Source organism: Culex quinquefasciatus, chromosome 3 (assembly GCF_015732765.1).
Source record: "Culex quinquefasciatus strain JHB chromosome 3, VPISU_Cqui_1.0_pri_paternal, whole genome shotgun sequence".
Taxonomy (NCBI): domain Eukaryota; kingdom Metazoa; phylum Arthropoda; class Insecta; order Diptera; family Culicidae; genus Culex; species Culex quinquefasciatus.
Window position 1 is genome coordinate 95,858,093 of NC_051863.1, and position 23,152 is coordinate 95,881,244.

At 45.1% G+C, this 23,152-nt stretch overlaps 1 protein-coding gene across 7 annotated transcripts in view; it reads right to left on the reverse strand.

Moving 5' to 3' along the window:
• LOC119770216 (JNK-interacting protein 3) overlaps positions 1-23,152 on the reverse strand; it is a 427,739-nt gene that overhangs the window by 210,796 nt on the left and 193,791 nt on the right. For all 7 annotated transcript variants that reach the window (XM_038264656.1, XM_038264655.1, XM_038264654.1 and 4 more), the window contains 2 exons: positions 18,571-19,468; positions 18,359-18,513 (listed from right to left, as the gene is read on the reverse strand). In XM_038264656.1, coding sequence (XP_038120584.1) covers positions 18,359-18,513; positions 18,571-19,468 — 1,053 coding nt within the window. The remainder of the gene's footprint in view (positions 1-18,358; positions 18,514-18,570; positions 19,469-23,152) is intronic.

Consider the following 23,152-nt stretch of genomic DNA (forward strand, 5'->3'; position numbering starts at 1 on the left):
AATTGAACGTTTAAAAAATTCCGAGTTTTTTATCGAGCGTTTTATTCCAGCTTCACTTAAATTTTGAATACTTTCCAAGTCTGTGGAGTCAAAGGATTCGAATTACGGATTCTGAGATTTTGTTACTCCAACTCCCTTTCCGCCGAATCCAACAAACACTCCGACTATGACAAATGATGTAAAGAAGGAGAACATCTTGAGCACATCATTCCCTTGTGGAACACCAATCAGTGTGGTACTCCTGGATATTAGCTCCTGAAAAGTGCTTTAAAAGTGCAAAAATGCCTCACGGCAAGAAAAAGAGGCGGTCCTCACCAGCAGGATCGGCAGATTTGAAGAAGCTAAAGAATGCCGAAGCGGTACCTGCAAAGCCAGGCAGTTTGAGCAAGGACGCTCAAAATTCGTCTGGAAACCAGTTCGCTACCCTCCCTGTGAACGTGAGCGAGAAGGAAGAATTTGAACGACGGGAAAAGTTGCCACCCATTTTTGTGAAAACATCGTCATCGGATTCGGTGCGAAAGTGGCTGACCGGGTTTATCAAATCTGGTGCTTTACGAGCTTCCATTCGCTTGTGTGCTGATGGACTCAAAATTCTACTACCTACCAGAAAGGATTACAACTACGTTCGGGATTTCCTGAACAACACCAAGATTGAATACTACAACCATGACTGTTCGGAGCGGACTGTATTTTTTACACAAACTTTCGGCGGACTTGGGGAACCAGCTTGGGAGGGTCGGAATTATCACAAGCAAACATAACACTAGATTTTTCTCTTCACTAATCTATTTACGGCTACTTAACTTAATTTTAGTGGTAAAACTAGCGTCTCTTCCGACGATCGCGACGAGGTCACTTTACGTCCGACCGGTTCGGCTGCTTGCGATGAACTTAAATCTTCACTTGTTCCGACGCACAGGCCCGTCTTCGTCGTCCTCTTTCGTTGCGCGCCAAAACTCCTCCACGAACATCTTCGTGCGCCGTTCGTTCTCCCTTTCTCTCTCTCGCTCAGGCCGTCGTCAACGGCGCGTTTTTGCCGCGCACGTCGTTTCGCGCGATCCCTTCACGGCGTCGTCGTCGACGCGCTGTTGCCAGCTCTGTCTCGCTTGCTGCCGAGCACACGTCGTTGCGCGCGTCTTTTTCGCTGTTGGCAACGACGCAGGCTGGGTTGCCACCTTCGTGGCAGTTGTCATCACAGAAGCGCAGTGCTGCCAAAACCAAACCAAAATTTTCTTCGAGCTGACAGGTTCAGGCTCGAACATCCTCCACCCGCGAAGAACTGCAAGTGACCTCCATGCAATCCAGAGGTCACACTTCCGCCTTCTAGTCATTCCGGCTCCCGTCTGTTGTCCAAAAGTATCAGGCAAGTCTTGAGTTGTTTCTTCGGGGGGCTTCTTTGGCTTCGACCAGCTGCGAACTTGTGTCATCCCGTTGCTTAACTTCGTGTAGTACTTACAGGTCGTGTTGTTTCGTACAGGCGCAGTTGACAATCGCAGGGGCTGCCAAAAGGACTGGACGACTTGAAGGATGAACTTCAGTGCTTCCTGTTGCTTGCCGATTGTCGGAAACCGGCATCTTGTTTCGCTTCCACTTGGACCATCTCCAGTGTTCCCAGACGTCCTCTTCGTCAGTGGGTCGGCGCACACCGACCGCTGGTGTGGGTGGGTTCTTCCAGAGCCACTCTTTGTCTTCTTCATAATCACTGGTGCTGCAGTTGTTCGATGCTTTGAACGCTCATCAAACCTCAGCTTTGTGCCAACTGCAGCAGCCTTGTGCGGCGTACTTGTACGCGCCGCCGTCAAGAGCGTTGATTGCAGCCGGGCGCTGCACCTTGTCTCTCCTCCTTGGAAACGCTCGGCTTGGAAAGCCAGCGTTGTCTTCGATGTGCGTAGCATCGCCTGGAACAGCAGGTAAAACCTTCCTTGTGCTGTTTGATCACTCACTAAACTTGTTTCCTTGTAGGTTTCACCAACTTCTCGTGCGCAGGCTTCGGTGTGCTGCTCCAAGTTGGGTCGATCCTCAAACTCCGTGCCTTGAATCAGGACCGCTACTTCGTGTGCTGCGCCACTTCCAATCGTGCCGTCCAAGACCTGGCTGAAGCTCGTCTCGCGCAGAGCCACCAAGTTGACTCTGACGGCGAGTTGAATTCCAGCAGGAATCGCCATGGTGTTGGAACGTGACTGCTCTTCGATGTCAGCCAACTCGTTCGCGTGGTGTCTGTCCAGTTCATGTTGTGTAGTTATTAATAAACAACTGCAGGGGTGTGGGCTGCAGGGTTTATTCCGAGAGTCCACGACGGCTGACAGCGCGTCGGGCGCTAGTTGTCCTTGTCCAGAGGAGCTGGCTTCTGTCGTCACTGGACTCGTGTAGGCTTGTTGTGGAGCAACAGGTTGCTCCACCTTCGTTTGTTTTGTCGGTTGCTTTGGGTTTCTCCGGTACTCGGCGTGCAGCAGGGTGTGGTGCCGCTCCTCGCACGTCGCGCACGCTCCGGTGGACACACACTGCACCGAGGTATGTCCCGTCCGGAGGCAATTGAAGCAGAGTTGCTTCTCCTTTGTCTTGATCAGCCGCTGGGGGGCTGTCATCGCTAGGAACTGCGGACACTTCCAGCTCTTGTGCTGGCCTAGTCCGCACACGTCGCACATCTGTGCCGGCTCTCTTCCGGCAGTCATGGCCATTTGCTGCTGACCCGGGTTGTCCGGGTGGCTCCTTGGCAGGTTGTGACGTGTCCTCCACGTCAGCTATCTTGTTCGTCTCGATGACCTTGGGCTGCTCAGTCTTGGCGTTCTCGGACCGTTCACCATGCTGGATGGTAAACTCCGGTTGATCACTGTCCAGCAGCTCTTCCAGCTGCTTCCAGGAACTCTTCGGGGTTTCGTCGATGGCCATCACGTTGGTGCATCCGACGATCTTTGTGGTTGTTAGGTTCGTTTTCTCGTCCAGTCGTTGTGTTACATCAAGCGTGTACGCGTTTCTCCTTCGTGTGGACTGGCTCACTTCAAGCAACCCTGCTTCGATAACCGTTAGGACCTCCGTGTGCAGGTCATCGAAGGCGTCGTAAAGCTCATCATGCTCGTCCCGTGAGGTTGACGGAACCATGCCAAGGATTTGCCCGTACGCCGTGTGGTACGCGTCGTACGCGGCTTCTACCTCCTTCTGGTACGTCTTCAACGCTGCCCATGTGAGCGTCGTGGCATCTCTCAAGCTGTCAAGAATAGATACGAGCTTACCTTGAGCCAGCTCACGCTGGTGGACGACTTCGTGGAACCGCTCCATCTCCTTTTCACTTGCTGCTCCTCTGGGGATCACGCAGTGCTCTTTGTGACCGGGCTTCTTGCCGATCTCACTCCGGTGTCTTATTCGGTGTGGCCGCCTTCTCCAAGTTCCTCAGCTTCTTTGGTGGCTTCCTCGGGCGAAGCACTTTGACCACAGATGCTACAGTGGCAGGGCACTGAGCTCGGAACGGCTGCTGGAACCGTTCGCCTTCACTTTGGGGTTCTTCTACCCGCTTACTTGCACTCTGCGCCGAACTTCCGGAACCACTTTCCAAAACGTTATGCGCACCTTTTCCGGAACCACTTCTTCGCGTTTTCTTCCGGAACCAGTTTCGCGAAAGCCTTCTCACTTCGAGCGTCTTCACTTCCGGACCAAGTTCGCAGAAGGTATTCGCTCCTCTTCTCGGTGTTCACTTCCAGGACCACTTCCCGAAATCTCCTTCCTTCTCTGCCTGCAACTTCCGCTTCTTCTTCTCTGGAGTCGTCGCGTCCTTGCTCAGCGCCGCAACCGGGAGTTGCTGCAGGCACCTTAGGGCAGTTTCCGGCACAAGAGGAACACCAACGATCGGTTCCAGTGTCCGAACCAAGCACGGAAAACAGCCAAGTCTGTAATCGCGGTACTTGGGGGAACTTTGTGTCCTCTTGGCCGGAACTTCACTACACTCGAGTCTTCTTTTCGGAACCTCTTCCAGCTTCAGAAAACTCTGGACGCATCTAAGATGGCGTCGCTTAGCACTTTTCACACTTTTTTCGGACGCATTCTGGACGAATCCAAAATGGCGTCACCTTTTTCACTTTGTCAAGATGGCGTCCTGTTGCACTCTTTCTTCGCGGCGTATCTTTCCACTCTGTGGGCCTTGTGCCCACTTGCCGCGATAGAAACGACCCTCCGCCTTTTGTCCTGTCTCCACACTCCCGGTTCACCAGATCCGGCTCGTTTGGACCATGTTCGGAGCGGACTGTAGATTTTTGCTTAAACCTTCAGCGGACTTGCGGAACCAGTTTGGGAGGGTCGGAAGTATCGCAAACACAAACACAACACTAGAATTTCTCTCACTACTTTCTATTTACTACTAAAACTTAGCTTAAGTGATCAATTTAGTGTTGCTTCCGACGATCGCGACGCGCTCGACTTGACGTCCGACCGGTTCGGCTGCCTGCGAAAAACTTAAATCTTCACTTGTTCCGACGCACAGGCCCGTCTTCGTCGTCCTCTTTCGTTGCGCGCCAAAACTCCTCCACGAACATCTTCGTGCGCCGTTCGTTCTCCCTTTCTCTCTCTCGCTCAGGCAGTCGTCAACGGCGCGTTTTTGCCGCGCACGTCGTTTCGCGCGATCCCTTCACGGCGTCGTCGTCGACGCGCTGTTGCCAGCTCTGTCTCGCTTGCTGCCGAGCACACGTCGTTGCGCGCGTCTTTTTCGCTGTTGGCAACGACGCAGGCTGGGTTGCCACCTTCGTGGCAGTTGTCATCACAGAAGCGCAGTGCTGCCAAAACCAAACCAAAATTTTCTTCGAGCTGACAGGTTCAGGCTCGAACAATGACGATCCAGGTAAAAGCCCCATGAAACAGGTCCTCCGTGGCCTGTATGACATGGATGTGAGTGTGCTGAAAGAAGAGCTCAAAACTCTGAAGTTGAACGTGATCGAAGTCTTCAAGATGACGAGACACAACAAGGACATCAAGTATCGTGATCAACTGTACCTGGTTCATCTCGAGAAAGGATCGACAACGCCGTCTGAGCTGAAAGCAGTTCGGGCAATCTTCAACATCATCGTGACTTGGGAACGTTATCGTCCAGTGCACCGTGACGTGACACAATGTTCGAACTGCTTGCAGTTTGGGCATGGTGGAAGAAACTGTTTCATCAAGAGTCGTTGTGCAACCTGCGGAGGTGAGCACAAAACTCAAGCTTGCGAAACAATCAACGAGAACATCGAAGCCAAATGCTTCAATTGCGGCGGCGAACATTCTACCAAGAATCGGAGCTGCCCAAAACGTGCTGAGTTTGTGAAAATTCGGCAGCAAGCGACGACGAGGCACCAACCAAATCGTCGCAAAACACCACCAGCATACACGGACGTGGATTTTCCTGCTTTGGCGTCGCCAGTAGCAGGATCTGTTCAAGTGATTCCAAATCTGCAGCCATTGCCGTTGAATCAGCGGCAAAGAGTTGCAGAGAATAAACCACCTCCAGGCTTCAGTCAGCAACCGAGGGAAAACCAACCAACATCAACGGGTGAAGGCAGTAGTGACCTGTTTTCACCACAAGAACTTTTGAACATTTTCATCGAGATGACAACAACACTGCGTGGTTGCAAAACTCGTCAGGAACAAGTAAGAACTCTTGGAGCATTCATCTTAAAATACAGTTCGTAGTTTACTCGTTCTAGTGATTTTGAATATTTCAATGAATTTATTTTTTTAGTTATAAGTTAGGATTAGTTGTTAAAGTGATTTTTTTTTCTTTTTTTACCCAAATGTATTCGATTCAATGCAATAATGTAAAACAATTTGAAGTAAATAAAATAAATGTGATCAGTTAATAATAAAACGAAAAATACAACAAAGATGAAGAGCATTAGGCCATACCACTTAGCATGTAAAAGAAATGTAATTATTATAAGAATATTCAATAAAGACATATTTAATTTCAAACAAAAAATCTTGAGCACAGTACATATTTCTAATGAACAAATCTAAAAAGCAGAGTGCCGTTTAATACATTTGCCTATTTTTCTCATTTCGTCGCAGTCGAGCTAACTTGTTGTACGTCGATTTTGGGCCAAATTTAATTAAGAAACCATTTTGTGCAGCTCACAATTCCTCGTCTTTTGACCTACATAGATACCCAAAATTCGATTTCAATTCTGAGATATTCAATAAAAACCGAAAAATGTCGTCTCGTGCTAACTTGACACACCCTGAAAATTGCTGTAAGTACGACAACTGGCCAAAAAGGTTTCAGATCAGAATGCGTTTGACACACGTACACGCCCGACTACCGTGAACGTTTGTAATTATAACTCGAAACCTCTGCAATCAAATTCAAATAAATTCCAGTACAATGCACAGAATGGTCAACCAAATAAAACGTGTTTGTTATTGTTTAAATAGCGTGCTCTATTTTTCGTTTATTCAAGGTTAAACACTAACACGTGTTTTTCTCGGAACATCAAAAAGAGACAAACGACAAGATAGCACGACAGCGTCGATTTGATACATTGATCATTTCGCTTTTTTGCATTTAGTTGAAAATCAAAATACAGTCCAGACTCGGTTATCCAAAGGCCTTGTCAAAAGTTCACTTCGGGTAATAACCCTTAAACTACTTTAAAGTGATTTAGTAATTTTAAACCCAAAATGACGGTGATGAAATATTAAAAAAAAATGCATTTTGTAATTCAATAATCAACTATTTAGATTTAACTAAAAGGGTTGGTCGCAGAACTCGAATTTGAGGTAAAAAAATGAAAAAAGGTGTTCAAAGCGACCCAAACCAGCCACAATTGATAATGACAAATCAGTTCAGTTAAATATAATCTAGAACAAACTGATTCCTGCGCTTCGAGTCGTCGCATAAAGATATCGTTGCTGTGCAATCCTTACCACGTGGATACCGTTTTGGAAAATTGAGCTTTGCTGAAAATTGCCCATACAAAAAAAAAATCTTTTTTTATTGAACGTGCCTGATCTCAATACCCCGCTTCCTTGAAGTTTCCGCGTGGTTTATCAATGGCCTACTACGGTTATTTGTTTTTTCTTATTTTTCATATTTCTCGATTAAATTTTCAAAAGGCCCTATCTGCATAGGAAACCCATGAGGGATAGGTTGTGTTCGAGCCTGAATCTGTCAGCTCGAAGAAATTTTTGGTTTTGATTTGGCAGCACTGCGCTTGCTGCGACGAAAACGAGAAAGCAGGTGGCAACCCTGCTGGCGTCGTTGTCAACAACAAACACAGCGCGCGCAACGAGCTGCGCGCGAGATCAAGCGTGCCGAAGCTGGCAACAACGCGCCGTTGACGACGGCCTGAGCGAGAGAGAAAGGGAGAACGAACGGCGCACGAAGATGTTCGTGGAGGAGTTTTGGCGCGCAACGAAAGAGGACGACGAGGACGAGCCTGTGCGTCGGAACAAGTGAAGATTTAAGTCTATCGCAAGCAGCCGAACCGGTCGGACGTAAAGTCACCTCGTCGCGATCGTCGGAAGAGACGCTAGTTTTTATCACTAAAATTAAGTTAAGTAGCCGTAAATAGATTAGTGTAGAGAAAATCTAGTGTTTTTCTGTTTGCTTGCGGTATTTCCGACCCTCCCAACTGGTCCCCCAAGTCCGCCGGAAGTTTGTGTGAAAAAAATACAGTCCGCTCCGAACAAGGTCCAAACGACCCGGATAAATTGAACAAGAAGTGCCGGGATTTGCGGGAAAGTGAAGGACAAAAGGCGGAGGGTCGTTTCTATCGCGGCAAGTGGGCACAAGGCCCACAGAGTGGAAAGAGACGCCGCGAAGAAAGAGTGCAACAGGACGCCATCTTGGTGAAAAATGTGGTGATCAGAAGGACGCCATTTTGGAAAAGTGCCCTGCGTGAAAAAGGCGACGCCATTTTGGAATCGACCAGAATGCGTCCGAAGAGCAAGTGCTAAGTGCTAAGCGACGCCATCTTGGATGCGTCCAGAACCTTCTGAAGCCGGAAAAAGGTTCCGGAAAGAAGGTTCAAGTGAAGTGAAGTTCCGGCCAAGAGGACACAAAGTTCCCCCAAGTACCGCGATTACAGACTTGGCTGTTTTCCGTGCTTGGTTCGGACACTGGGTCCGATCGTTGGTGTCCCTCTTGTGCCGGAAACTGCCCTAAGGCGCCTGCAACAACTCCCGGGAGCGGCGCTGAGTAAGGACGCGTCGACTCCAGAGAAGAAGAAGCGGAGGTAGCAGGCAGAGTCGGAAGAAGCTTTCGGGAAGTGGTCCTGGAAGTGAACACCGAGAAGAGGAGCAGAAACCTTCCGCGAAGTGGTCCGGAAGCGAAGAAGCTCAAAAAGTAAGAGAAGACGCTTTCGGGAACTGGTCCCGACAGTGAACGCTAAAGGACTTCCGCGAAAGTGGTTCCGGAAAAGGTGCGCAGAACGTTCTGGAAGATCTGCGCAAAGTACGAGTGAAGCGGGAAGAAGAACCCCAAAGTGACAAAGTGAACGGTTCCAGCAGCCGTTCCGAGCTCAGTGCCCTGCCACTGTAGCATCGGTGGCCAAAGCGCTTTGCCCGAAGAAGCCACCGGAGAGGCTGGTGAAATCGGAGGAGGCGGCCACATCGTAGAAGACCGGCGGCAAGTCCGGTAACAACGTGCACTGCGTGATCCGTAGCGGAGCAGCAAGTGCAAAGGAAATGGAGCGGTTCAGCGACGTCGTCCACCAGCGTGAGCTGGCTCAAGGTAAGCTCGTTACCATTCTTGACAGCTTGAAAGATGCCACGACGCTCACATGGGCAGCGTTGAAGACGTGCCAGAAGGAGGTAGAAGCCGCGTACGATGCGTACCACACGGCGTACGGGCAGATCCTTGGCATGGTTCCGTCAACATCACGGGACGAGCAAGATGCCCTCTACGACGCCTTCGACGACCTGCACACAGAGGTCCTGACGGTCATCGAAAAGAAGCTGCTAGAAGTGAGCCAGCCCACACGACGAAGAAATGCGTACACGCCTGGTGTACCAAAATGGGTGGACGAGACAACGAACCCAACAACCACTAAGATCGTCGGAGGCGCCAACGAGGCGGCCATCGACGAACCCCAGAAGCGTTCCGGGAAGCTGCTGGCAGAGCAGCTGGACACGGAAGATCGGGTACGACCGGAGTTTACCATCCCGCATGGTGAACGGTCCGAGAACAACCACAAGATCGAGAAGCCCAAGACAATCATCGACACATGCAAGATCGCTGACGAGAAGGACTCGTCACATCCCACCAAGAAGCCACCCGGGCAGAACGCAAAGGACAACCCGGGTCAGCAGCAAATGGCCATGACCGCCGGAAAAAGAGCCGGCACAGACGTGCGACGTGTGCGGACTAGGCCAGCACAAGAGCTGGAAGTGTCCGCAATTCCTAGCGATGACAGCCCCCCCAGCGGCTGATCAAGACAAAGGAGAAGCAACTCTGCTTCAATTGCCTCCGGACGGGACATACCTCGGCGCAGTGTGTGTCCACCGGAGCGTGCGCGACGTGCGAGGAGCGGCAGCACACCCTGCTGCACGCCGAGTACCAGAGAAACTCAAAGCAACCGACAACACAAACGAAGGTGGAGCAACCTGGTGCTCCACAACAAGCCGAATCGGATCAAGTGACGCCAGAGGCCAGCTCCTCTGGACAACTAGCGCCGGACGCGCTGTCAGCCGTCGCGGACTCTCAGAATAAACCCTGCAGCCCACACCCCTGCCGTGGTTTATTGATAGCATTGATAGCAAGCAAGACACATTTGACGAAAGACATCCTGGACAAACACAACGCGAACAAGTTGGCTGGCGTCGAGCAGATGCAGTCACGTTCCAACACCATGGCGATTCCTGCTGGAGTTCAACTCGCCGTCAGAGTCAACTTGTTGGCTCTGCGCGAGACGAGCTTCAGCCAGGTCTTGGACGGCACGATTGGAAGCAGTGCAGCACGTGAAGCGTTTGAGGACGAACCCAAGTTGAACAAGGACATCGAAGATCGGGGAGTTGGTGAAACCTACAAGGAAACAAGTTTAGTGAGTGATCAAACAACACAAGGAAGGTTTTACCTGCTGTTCCAGGCGATGCTACAAACATCGAAGATAACGCTGGCTTTCCAAGCCGAGCGTTTCCAAGGAGGAGAGACAAGGTGCAGCGCCCGGCTGCAATCAACGCTCTTGACGGCGGCGCGTACAAGTACGCCGCACAAGGCTGCTGCAGTTGGCACACAGCTGAGGTTTGATGAGCGATCAAAGCATCGAGCAGCTGCAGCACCAGTGATTATGAAGAAGACGAAGAGTGGCTCTGGAAGAATCCACCCACACCAGCGGTCGGTGTGCGCCGACCCACTGACGAAGAAGACATTTGGAGCCGCTGGAGATGGTCCAGGTGGAAACAGAAAAAGATGCCGGTATCCGACAATCGGCTTGCAACAGGAGGTACTGAAGATCATCTCTCGATACGTTCAGTACGAGGAATCTGAAAGGCAGCCCCAGCGACTGCTACGCAACAGGATCTGTAAGTACGACATCAGGCTAAGCATTTATGGAAACAAGATGAAACAGATCCGCATCAGGTTGCGGAACCGAAAGCCCCGAAGTAATTGATCGGAACTTGCCTGGATCTGGTCAACGAACTCCGACCAACACTGGACGGCGGAAGTCCGAGATCTGGATCGCTTGGAAAACACTTGCATTTTTCCGCGGGTGGAGGATGTTCGAGCCTGAATCTGTCAGCTCGAAGAAATTTTTGGTTTTGATTTGGCAGCACTGCGCTTGCTGCGACGAAAACGAGAAAGCAGGTGGCAACCCTGCTGGCGTCGTTGTCAACAACAAACACAGCGCGCGCAACGAGCTGCGCGCGAGATCAAGCGTGCCGAAGCTGGCAACAACGCGCCGTTGACGACGGCCTGAGCGAGAGAGAGAAAGGGAGAACGAACGGCGCACGAAGATGTTCGTGGAGGAGTTTTGGCGCGCAACGAAAGAGGACGACGAGGACGAGCCTGTGCGTCGGAACAAGTGAAGATTTAAGTTTGTCGCAAGCAGCCGAACCGGTCGGACGTCAAGTCGAGCGCGTCGCGATCGTCGGAAGAACGCTAGAAAACATCTTTTACCTAGTTAATTTTAGTAGTAAATAGAAATTAGTGAAGAGAAATCTAGTGTTTTGTTTGCTTGCGAAATTTCCGATCCTCCCAAAACCGGTTCCCCAAGTCCACCGGAAATTTGTGCTAAAAATACAGTCCGCTCCGAACAGGTTGTTTTGAAAATTTAATCTAGATTTAAAAACACACGTAGGAGAATTTAATATTAAGGTCATACTTTTGTAAAAATATGCCTAAAAAACAATTTTGTTTAAACCTAAGTTAATATCATTCGGGAAAATTGAGCTTTCTGGGAAATAAACATTCGGGTATATGTAAATTCGGGAAAACGACAGTTCGGTAAAATGGCCATTCAGGCAAATGACAGTCGGGGATATGGAATTTTCGGGAAAATGATTTTCGGGGATGTGGAATTTTAGGAAAAATGATTTTCGGGGAAGTGGCACTTTCGGGAATGTGGAATTTTCGGGGAAATGATTTTCGGGGATATGGAATTCGGGAAAGTGGGATTCGGGAATAAGGGATAAAACCCTCGAAACTAGGTGTCCGAAGGCTTGATTGTTGAGGCAATTGCAAACCTCTTTTTACACCTTAGCTTCCATCCACCCCGGGATTCGAACTGACGACCTTTGAATTGTTAGTCCAACTGCCTACCAGCGACTCCACCGAGGCAGGACCCAGGGAGACGACTCCTACACCTGGACTGAGCTAACGACCTAACCTTTAGGTTAGTCCGGGGCCAACATTTACTTCCCTTCCGACGGAAGGCGTGATCAGACAAATCTCGTCTCGAAAAATGCCACCGGGACCGTCTGGGATCGAACCCAGGCCGACTGGGTGAGAGGCAATCACGCTTACCCCTACACCACGGTCCCGGCTTAGTAATTTAATACTTCATGAAAAAAATTAGTATAAACAGTTAAGATTTTAGCCAGAATAAATGCGAATATAAAAACACCCCCAGCATTTGTTTACGAGGCAGTATTACAAAATTTACTGCAAATTCAATAAAAAAATATTGCTGACAACAGCTGATTATTGATTACATGTACGAATATTTTTGTGTATTCCAGTAAGACATTAGTAAACCAACAAAAATGGCGATTCCAACTATTTTTGCCTTCCTCACCTTACTGAGGAAAGGCTTTAAAATCACTCGAAAAATGAACTTCTTAATTCGACCTCGTAGACCCACCTTCATGTATACCTATCGACTCAGAATCAAATTCTGAACAAATGTCTGTGTGTGTGTCTGGATGTGAGTCCGTGCACCGAAAAATATGCACTCGATTATCTCTGGACTGGCTGAACCGATTTGGACCGTTTTGGTCTCATTCGATTTGTCTTGGGGTCCCATAAGACCCTAGTTAATATCATAACGTTTAGTAAAGCACTTCAAAAGTTATGCTAAAAAAACGATTCTGGCTAAAGTTTGAAAGATTGTAAAAAGGGTGGTTTTTGTAAGAAAACCCGTCTGATCATACATTTTTAGAAAGGTATTTTAAAGACCTTTCTAATGAGCCCAAAACATTGAAAATCTGATAGCCCTATCAAAAGTTATGAGCACTTAAGTGTCATTTGTACACATTTCAGAGGCCGGATCTCAAATATTTTGATGAAAAAGTTGTCCGGATCTATCATGCGACCTATCGTTGGATAGGTAATCAAAAGACCTTTCCAACAAGCCCAAAACATTGAAGATCTGACAATCTTATCAAAAGTTATAAGCACTTAAGTGCTATTTATCCACTTTTTTTAGGCCGGATCTCATATATTTTGATAAAAACGTTATCCGGATCTATAATACGACCCATCTTTAGGTGGGTAATCAAAAGACCTTTCCAACGAGCCCAAAACATTGAGGATCTGACAACCCTATCAAAAGTTATAAACACTTTAGTGTTTTCTATACACTTTTTCGAGGCCGGATCTCAGATATTTTGATGAAAATGATATCCGGGTCCATCTTGCGACCCATCGTTGGTTAGATCATTGAAAGACCTTTCAAATTAGCCCAAAACATCGAAGGTCTGATAACCCTAACAGAAGTTATGAGCACATAAGTGATATTGTAGTACTATTCAGGAACCGGATTCCATAATGTTTTGCTCAAAATGGTTTTTGGATCTATCATGCGACTCGTTGATAAATAGGTTAGCAAAAAACCCTTGCAATGAGTCCTAAACATCAAAGTTCTGATAACCCTATCAAGATATTGGCACTTGATTTTGAAGAATGTTTTTTTTTTATAGCCAGATCTCAAATGAGATAGTTTCCCCAAACTAACCTCCTGCACGAGCTGATTCTTTCTGACTTTCTCTTGTGTTAGATCTACAGAACAAAAAGGAAACGCAGAATGGCTAAGGTTCTTTTTTCAAAATTATGTTTATTTTTTAGTTGACCTCTGCTGCAAGTTCCATCGATCAATCTTTCTTGAAAACTGTTAGTTTGAGAACTGGATTGATCTAGGTCATCTTCCCGTAGCCGCAGCGGTACTACCCTATACTAAGTAGTTCCGTCCAAACCCAGCTCGCTTCCAAGTTGCTTCTAAGTGCTGCAGCTGCTACTCGTGGCCGGAATCGACTTCGTCGTCGTCAGATCGGAGGGAGGGTGCCAGCAGCAGAATCGCCGGTGGAATCATCTTCATTTGGAATTCGCCCGCGCTTTTATTTTTGTGGTGATGATGGTGTGAGTGGTGGTGATGCTTGCCGGTTTCCTGTGGGAACGACTTGGGGAGCAGGTCCTGGTGAGAGTGGACTTGGACAGCCGCTCGCTAAGCAAGGGCATTTAGGGCGATTTGTCTGGAAGATTGAGGAAGGTCGTTAGAAAGTTACGAGGTCAATTTCTTCAAGTTCTTACCTTTGTCTCTCCATATCGTGCGGATCGCCGCCGACCGAGTGGACCGAGTGGACGCTAACTGACTGGAGGGACGCTGATGAGATCGCCGATGGGGTCAGTCGCTTCACGAGACCGATCCGAAGGCAACCCAAACATGGACGGAGAGGTTCCATTCAGCAGATTGCACGATCACATGATGATGGACATGACGGTTAGCGTCAAAGGGACGTTCCTAAAAGAATAATAAGTTGAACTTTTCCAGCTAAACCCGCTTCCCATCCTACCATTTTGAAAACCTCCCAAGCAGCGTCCGCTCGTTCGAAAGGTCCGGGTTGATTTGCCTGACTACTACGCCAATCGCCGCGTTCATTCCGGCCAACTCCGGCAGCGTCCTTCATGATAAAAGATCGTCAGAATTTCAACCCTCACGTTTGTGATGGCAAACTACTGCAGCATCTCCATCTGGCCCCAAGACGGCAAATCTTCACCGTTATCAAATCCTCCAACACCTCCCAAAAGCAAAAGGTGAAATTCAGAACGTCGGCGGCATCAAATAGTCCGACGTCACGCTCAGAATCTGGACCGCTCGGGACGAGTACGACAACCCGTACCCGATCAGCGTCGAAATGCAGCTAAACTTTACTACAAAGAAAAAAAAATTAAAACAAATCGAGCAGGGCAGAAAACTGCTGCCACAGGTAAATGCTGCTTTCCGTGTTGGACATCCCGTAGTCTACTTGCCTGTGTCCTTCCCCAACACGGGGTACGTGCCAGCGAGGAACAAGAAACCCGGCATTTCGGTGAATCACAAATTTGTAAACTTATGTTCTGTGAATGTAAATAAAAAATATCGTTCGATTTCTTTGCGATGAGCGATGACGCTGCAGCGAAGGGTTGACAGATGTTGGAGGGATTCGGACGATTAGGTCAACTGAAATGTTTGGGCCGATTCAGGCCGTTTCCACAGCTGGGATGCAAATCAAATTTGCTCCCTCGTTTGCTCCCAGGGGGTAGCGAAGAAGCCGCCATCTTGGAAGTTCAGATAACAAACACTCAGAATCAGTGTTATTCATATTACTATGGTAACACGAAGTGTGTTATCCTGGTTAAACTCAAAAGTCCCATGCAAATGTGTAAAACCAAACTGAAAAATGTGTAATGCCGATTCACAATGTACGGGCGCACTGTTTGATCGACTAAAAAAAAAGCAAAAAAAGGTAAACAGAAAAATCACCTTTTTCGATATGAATTTTCAGCCAATATTGGGATGGAATCTCCAAGGATATGATAGAATTTGCCATCAGCAACACAATTCGCGTGTTTTTTTCAGGTATTTATGGATTGAATTGCGGGAAATTTGAAAATCAAAAACCCAAACAATGATTTGTTATGGGCTACCATTTGACAGCTAGTGCTTTTGTTGTGGGCTCTCATTTGACAACCGTGCTAATGTCGACTGTTGCCAGTTTGCTTTGGTCGGAATAGGGTTGCCTCCCGTCTTATGAAAACCGAGATCAAATCTGGTTTTGTTTTTGAAAAGGTCCAATAAGCTATTGTGTTTCATATCTTGACTTTTTTTTGATAAGGTCCTATAAACAAATGTAAACATTGAGTGTATCCCTTTCACACCTTATGTCAAAGTCCATCGGAGTAAGCGGGATACACTCAATGTTTACATTTGTTTATAGGACCTTATCAAAAAAAAGTCAAGATATGTTTATAGGACCTAATCGAAAAAAGTCTAGAAATGTTGCTCCAGGTATTTGATCTCAAGTTAATCTCAAGCATTTTTTGCCTTCCTCACCTTACTGGGAAAAGGCTATAAAAGCACTCGAAAAATGGACTTTTTATTTTATTTTTAGAAAGGTTCTGAAATGACCTTTCTTGTTGATTAAGGGGTTACATACATGTAAATCGGCAAAAATGTCAGAGGTCGGTTTGAGCACACAATTAAACTTTTTTCAAAATCTGTTTTCAGGGCATTCAAATATACATTTTCATCTATTAACAAAACAAATGTGAGAACATTTGGTTGTATCATTGCCGAGATATAGCTATTTGGAGTTAGCAGTTTCAGAAAACGGGTGCCACGATATCTCAACATTAATTCGACCAAATCGGCTCAAAATTTTGGCGAAGACTCGTTAAACCGGTCCCGTGTGCATGACGAAGGCCGATTTTCGAAAAGTTTATTTAAAAAAAAGATAAAAATATTTTTCTGTTTTTCATATAAAAAATCGCAAGTTTTTGATTTTTGTATTTTTTGAAAATTCAAAATTTCAAAATCGGGCTTCGTCATGCACACGGGACATCACTCATCTTAATTAGGACCTCTTTGGTGCTGCGATCACGTTAGGGGCGATCCATGTGGACACTTTAGGGGGGTTGGAATCACTCTACAAATGAGAGGAAGGCACCAACCACCTAAAGGTGGATTAAGTAACGTTTTTTAGTTACTTTTAGTTACTGGTGGTCAGCAATTTCGGGTTAACAAAATCAACAATCGATTGTTGAAAAAAAGCTGTGTAAAAAATTGACCCATACTTTTAGTTATATTAACCAAGTTTTATTAGATTTGCCCTGGTCGGTCTCTCCGTGTATTTTCAAAAAAGTAACTTAAAAATTGATTTTTGATTTTCAATTGCAAATTCGATTTTGCGACCAATATTTCGATTTTCTGAAAAAAATCAGTATAGATTCAAACATTCATAACTCGGTCAAATTCTTTTTTGTCCATTCTAGAAATTTCTGAAAAGTTGGCCTTTGATGTCCCCTAAAACATATCAGAAAATGAAAAAAATAGTGTTTTTTTGCAAAACAAGTTTTAGTGACAAAAAGTGAAATAAAAAATCACTAAAAAATATTTTACCGTGTATCATATTTTTTCAGTGTAGTCCTTATTCTTACCTACAACATTGACGAAGACGCCAAATTGATAAAAAAATTCCTTCTAAGATCAGCCGGGCCCTAAACTGACAGTTTTCGTGAGTTGCGCATATTCACCGACAGATGGCTAGTGGGCCTCGTCGGAGTCCGCCCATTAAATACGCAACTCAAAATTAGCATTTAAAACTTTTTTTTCGTGACGGCTTTCGCGGCATTTGAACGCGGCGTATCTCTAAACAAGTTTTTGAAGAAAATGATTCCAAACTGCTTATTTTGTCGTTTTAAATCGAAAAAAGCCAAAAACTATATTTATTTAAACTATTCGCCTTTTTCAAAAGTTTGGCTAGATAATATCGAAGGCCGCCATCTTAGGCCCACTGGGCCCACAAAAAGGGGTACGCTCAGTTTGTATGGGAGCTGTCAACATGCTCCCGAGCTGTCTAAGATTCAAAAAAAAAAGCAAAGCAATCCACTTTAACGACCCCCGGGTCTTTTGTGGGCTCTGTTGCAAGTTTCTACTCATTTCTAGGCGTCCGAAGGTTATGTGTGGTGAGTCACTCAAAACCTCTTTTACGCTAATGGACCGACGTTTTACTTCCCCATCCGATAGAAGGCGTGATCAGGCAAATCTCGTCTCGAAAAATGCCACCGGGTCCGTCTGGGATTGAACCCAGGCCATACTGGGATTTAGAGGCTACCACGCTAACCACTAAACCACCGGACCCGGCTGTCTAAGATACAGATTTTTGAATTTTCATTTATCATTTTTGTATGGGCAGCTGCCAAATTTGTATGGAAAATTATATGGACAAACGAATGATGCAAAATGGCTTCTTTGGGCATACCGAAGGCACCAAAAAAGTTTCAGCCGGACTATAAAATACAAAAATTAAAATTAAAGAAAAAAGACCGTTTTCGTAGAGAATTGCTCAAATGTGTTTGTATTTGGTATGTCAAAATATGTATTGAAAACTAGGATTCAAAATAGGACATAAGCTGTAGTACCAAAAATGAAATGAATAAATAAATGTTCGATCACCAAAAATGATCCAGCCTGTTGTTTAGAAAAAAAAATCCACAATGTTTCAACTGAAAACAAAAAAAATAGTTAACTTCCTGAAAACTAAATTCTGGCTGTCGACTGCCACAATTTTTTTTACCGGTTCTTCAACCAATAAAAATGGCAATTCAGACTATTTCTTTTAGTTACTGGTGGTCAGCAATGTCGGGTTAACAAAATCAACAATCGATTGTTGAAAAAAAGCTGTGTAAAAAATAAACTCATACTTTTAGTTAGATTAACCAATATTTTCTTAGATTTGCCCTGGCCCACCTGGCCGGTCTTTCCGTGCACATTTCTCGAAATGCTTATCGAGCTGTCAAATCGCAACATGGAGTTAAACTTTCTGTGCAGTTGCTGTGAAGCTTACTAAGGCTTTTCAAAAAGATTAACTCCATGTTGCACGCACACATTCTCACTTTTAAGTTCTCGATAGATTATTTGACAGCGTACTTGTGAGCTCGCGTTCCAGACAAAGGTAAACAGGGTATTATTTAATTTACAATACTCACTTCTTTTGTAAGATTACTGTTACTGTTATCAGCAGAAGCTAATGATTCTTCAGCAACATTTTTAACAATCGTCTCTGTATCTTCACGTTTCATTCTTACGTAAGTAACTTTACCAATGTCATCTGGTAAATTACCTGGGTTTTCTAAAGTTTCACCTGCAAGAAAACTTGCAGTTATGTTTTTGAATTAATACTACCAATGACATTGTATACCTGCTTTTGAAACTTCACTATTTTCTAAAATTGCGTAATCTTTTTCCAATGCTCCTGGTACCGTACAAATACAGAGCAGATGATTCTGGCACACTGGAAATGACTCTAAAACTTCTGCAGGATTCTTTGCATCAATTACTGTAATAGTACTAGCTGTATGTGTGCTTGTACATATCCAAATGAAAGAACTCAGTTCATGATCGCTCTGTACATATTTTTCAAATGATGCCAACGGGTTGTCAACTGAGTTATTGTCACGCTCTCGATCTATGACCTCAGTTATTTTTGTATCAAATTTGCTTGAATAAAAAATACTTTTTCCAACCATACTTCCCCCATCTCTAGTAAAACCGCCATGTAAATTAACTCCACTAGCACACCAAACTTTCATGTGTGGGCTCGCCTCAGCCAGTGGTCTGCAGTAAACGGGGACTGGGACTGGAACACAGTTATTAACTTTGGACAAGCTACTGTTAATCAATGGTTTGGTTGAAGGCAGACTCCAACCATAAGCTTGAAGCCTGCCATCATCTTTTTGAACGTGAGCTCTCACTTGGCGGTATTGATCTCTTCTTCTGTAAGGAACCCGCTCTACGTTGACATTGTCTATGTCCTTATCTAAAATCAGCATGTTCGATTGTTTCAGTGAGTTAAAATTAGAAGAACTTGGTAAAACTCTTCCTTCTTGCAATCCTTGATGATTCGAATTGAAATTAGCTGAATATCGATTTGGTCTTCCAGATGTTTCAGAAGGTGGTCTATCGTTAGCACTAAAAAGGTTACTAAAAAATTTCCAGATACTTTGCTTAGATTTTTTATCGAGGTTTTCCACTCTGGATGCACGCATCATCTCAGTCCATCGAACAGCATCTTGGAGCTCCATGAACCGTTCTTTATACTGGAAAAAATAATTATTTAGTCTGCAAAATTGATAGATACAAGTAAGAACACATTTTCAAAGCGGATTTAGTGGTTTAGAACTGTCAAAGCGGAACCAATTTACGGTTCGCAAAATGCTCCCAAGAAGTAGCAAGTATTGTAATCGATCAATACTTTATTTTGTCAGGAATAAAAAAAAGTTGATGGCGTCGAACTTTTGAGGTATTCGAAGTCAATTAATCTTAAGAGGGGTTGAAATCGAGATTTACAAAATTCGTCGCTAACATTTCAATAAGCGCTTTATCTCACGCAAAGCCAATGTTTATGATGCTTTTTGAAATGTTAACGACGAATTATCAATAACTATGAATGGCACCTGCGACATAATATTGAATAATGTTACTCCGATATTATTCAAAGACTCATAATCTCAGGACATCCATTTGGTTGCTTATGATTCACTAAATTCCTGACGCAATTTTTCGTCACGTGGAAAACAAAAAAAGCCTCTTTTGGCTGGCCATCATTTGGTCTACGAACAAACCACGCGCAAAACACTTAATTTTTCAGCGAAAACTTTAACATCAACATATCCAAAATGTTTCAAAACAAGTCACTTTTGCAGCAAAAAATATGTCACGCTTGAGCTTGAACATAGCCTTCAACTTTGTTTATGTTTACAGTTGTGGTGCAGTTGTATTAGTGGGGAGCAGTGGGGATCATTCGAAAATCACGTAACGCATTCTGTCTTTTCAGCACCCAGGAATAAATTCAAATTTATTTTAAAAAGGCGCAGGTGGCCAATATGACAATATGACAAAGAACTTTGTACAAATCTCCTTAAAAAATATTCTATATTTATTTATTTTTTGAATCATTGCTCATTTATTTAATCCTAATAATTTTTTTCTAATTTAATGTTTTAAATCATTGAAAATGGTTCGGAAAATGTCCCCCCAGGAAAACCTCCCAGAGGGAACCGGCCACTCCAGGTTGTGGCCATCACTGTAGGGTCCTTGCATGGCAAGCGCATAACTAATGTGATTAATTATCACAAAATATCCTAAACTACGAATGACGACACAAAACAAGGAACAAAAAGGCTGCACGATCCCACTGCAAGGAGGGCATTGCCCTTTATGCGAGAAGAGTGTGCACTGCACAGCCCCCTATGTGGGAGGAAGAGAAACGACAGCTCGGGAGTATGAAACGAGCAGCGGAAGAGGACGATCACAAGTACCCTAACAAGTGGGTTAGTAAGAGAAGGAAAACACGTGTTATGTTCCGGACCGGCGTGCTCCGGATAGTATTTATTCAGGGTCACTCAGTAATCAACCACGGTGGAGGAATAGACCTACACTTGGCCTTCCGGTTGACAGTATCGGACACACCGGTGAAAATAAACACCATTTTTTCATCCCTGCAAGTGGAAATGTGCGCTCTTCCAAGATCCAGGAATGGTCGAAATGAAACCGGAACGTTCCGGAACCGTTATTAAATCTGTGTTCCGATCGCCAACACCTATTTTTTCAATTTATTTTTTATTCGCCAAAATCAATGTTGTTGTTTACCATCTGTCAACTCAAGGTTGAAAAGTGCACAGTGGGAATGCTCAATCAAATTTTCGTTATAGTATTGACTAATATATTGATATCTGCGTCAATATATTGACGAACAGTAAACACCCCGAGCAGGGGTAAATAACACGGGAATACCACATTTTGGTATTACTTGGGCAAATAACAGCGACCAAAATGTGCCTTTGGTTGCCCAGTAATAGATGGTAAAATACCATGAAATCATACCAAAGTCTTGTATGTAGAAGGGCACAACAATACCAAACCACAGACAAACAGACGTGACTCTCCATACAAATTATTATTGAAATCCATCGTCCTTCATCAAACCAACAAATCACGGCGACGCCAGCGCTGCCTGGTGAGCTGATGCCGAAGCGCAGCCCAAACATACCAATACAAACCCTTCACTGTCATGTGTCATGTCAATGTATGCGTGAGACAATCAAGCCATAACGATTGTAAACATAATCAGCTGATCGAAATAATTGTGTTGTTGCTGATCGTCAGTACCCGATGAAAAACATAAAAATCAACACCGATGGCCGAAGATGACGGTAGGTCGGTTCCACGGTTGGTTCCGTTTCCAATGGCAGAACTTCATGTGCCAAATCATGCGGCAGCATCAGCAACGACGCACCACAACCGCAACGACAGAGACTAAAAAACTGGTCTTCCCGTTGCTTCCAAGTTCTGTCGAAGATTCCTCCTCCACCGAAATCTCGATACCCCTGGTCACGAAAACAGCAGTAGTGGCCGCTAAAATAGAAAAAATCCAATTCAAATCTACCAGAATTGGTCCCCATTATGGGCGTTTGGAAACATCCGCGGGAACGTGTCGCCCACGATCGACGCAACATCGTAAAAAGGACGACCAGCAGCAGCAATCTGAGCAGCAGTCCACGTAGGATAAGCAGGTTTTTCCGAAGGAGATGAATCCAACATAGGATCCGGCTTCCTCCGCAGTAACGGGCGCCTCAGCAGCTGCCCCAACATCGGCGGGCTGTTGAGGATGCCTCCCGCGTTAATAGTTGGGCAAAAGGTCCACGCTAGTCAGCCGCTCATATGACCCTGGCCAAGACTGCCCCAATCTTGACCAGCAAAGCCTGGATTGTGGATCAACGTTAGAATTCCTGAATACCATCATAATTGTTTTGTTTTCATTTGCTGCCTCACACGTGCTCAAGCTAAACTTAAAAACACACATCACACACACTAAGAAAAGACGGGCGAGCTGTCACGACAGCAGCGCCATCAGCGCCGGGTGAGTGGATGCCGAAACAAAATTGCATTTGAAATAACCGTTTTAGAAGGACGATGCTTCGGCGCTCGAGTGTCCCGTCTGTTTGTCTGTGACCAAACCATGTTATTCCAAGGGTAAAATAATACCTCAAAATAAAATCATTTCAATACCAAGTTAAGGTCTTCTGGATTTTTGAACATTGCTTGAATACCAAAACTTGGTATTGCCATGGTTTTATTTTTAGATATTCGCGCGCCCTTGGAAAATCAGATTTTGGTATTCCTGTCTTCCACATTTAAGTTTTTGGTATGATTTCATGGTATTTTACCATCTGTTACTGGACAACCAAGGGCACATTTCGGTCACTGGTATTTGCACAAGTAATACCAAAATTTGGTATTTTCATACCATTTTTAGTGCAGCAGTTGCAGTTAGTGAAAAATTGGAAATGATCCATATGCAACAGCCAAATCTACTCACCTGATGATTCCATGTTGTTCTTAGTGATATTCTTCACCACACCGAATGCATTTGTCATTGATGAACGGCCTGTGCTTGAAGTTCTTGAAGCTTCTGAAAAATAAAAAGATTGAAAAATAAGTGTTATTAAAATGAAACCTTTTTTTTTGGTTTTATTATAGAGACAATGGTGTAAGTGCATTCATCTCCTCAAGGTGGATAGTGAAAGAGGAAAGATTACATAGTTTAAAATCACTTGTCTGGCAATATTTCAATAATTGTTACCATGCCTTTTTTCTAACGATTTCTGTCTATGTTTCAAATATTTAGCGGAATATTTAAAGAGTGAATTATCAAGTTCCGTCAGTGGGGGTGACTATGGGTCAAAAAACGATACACCTCTCGTATTTTCTTAATAACAAAA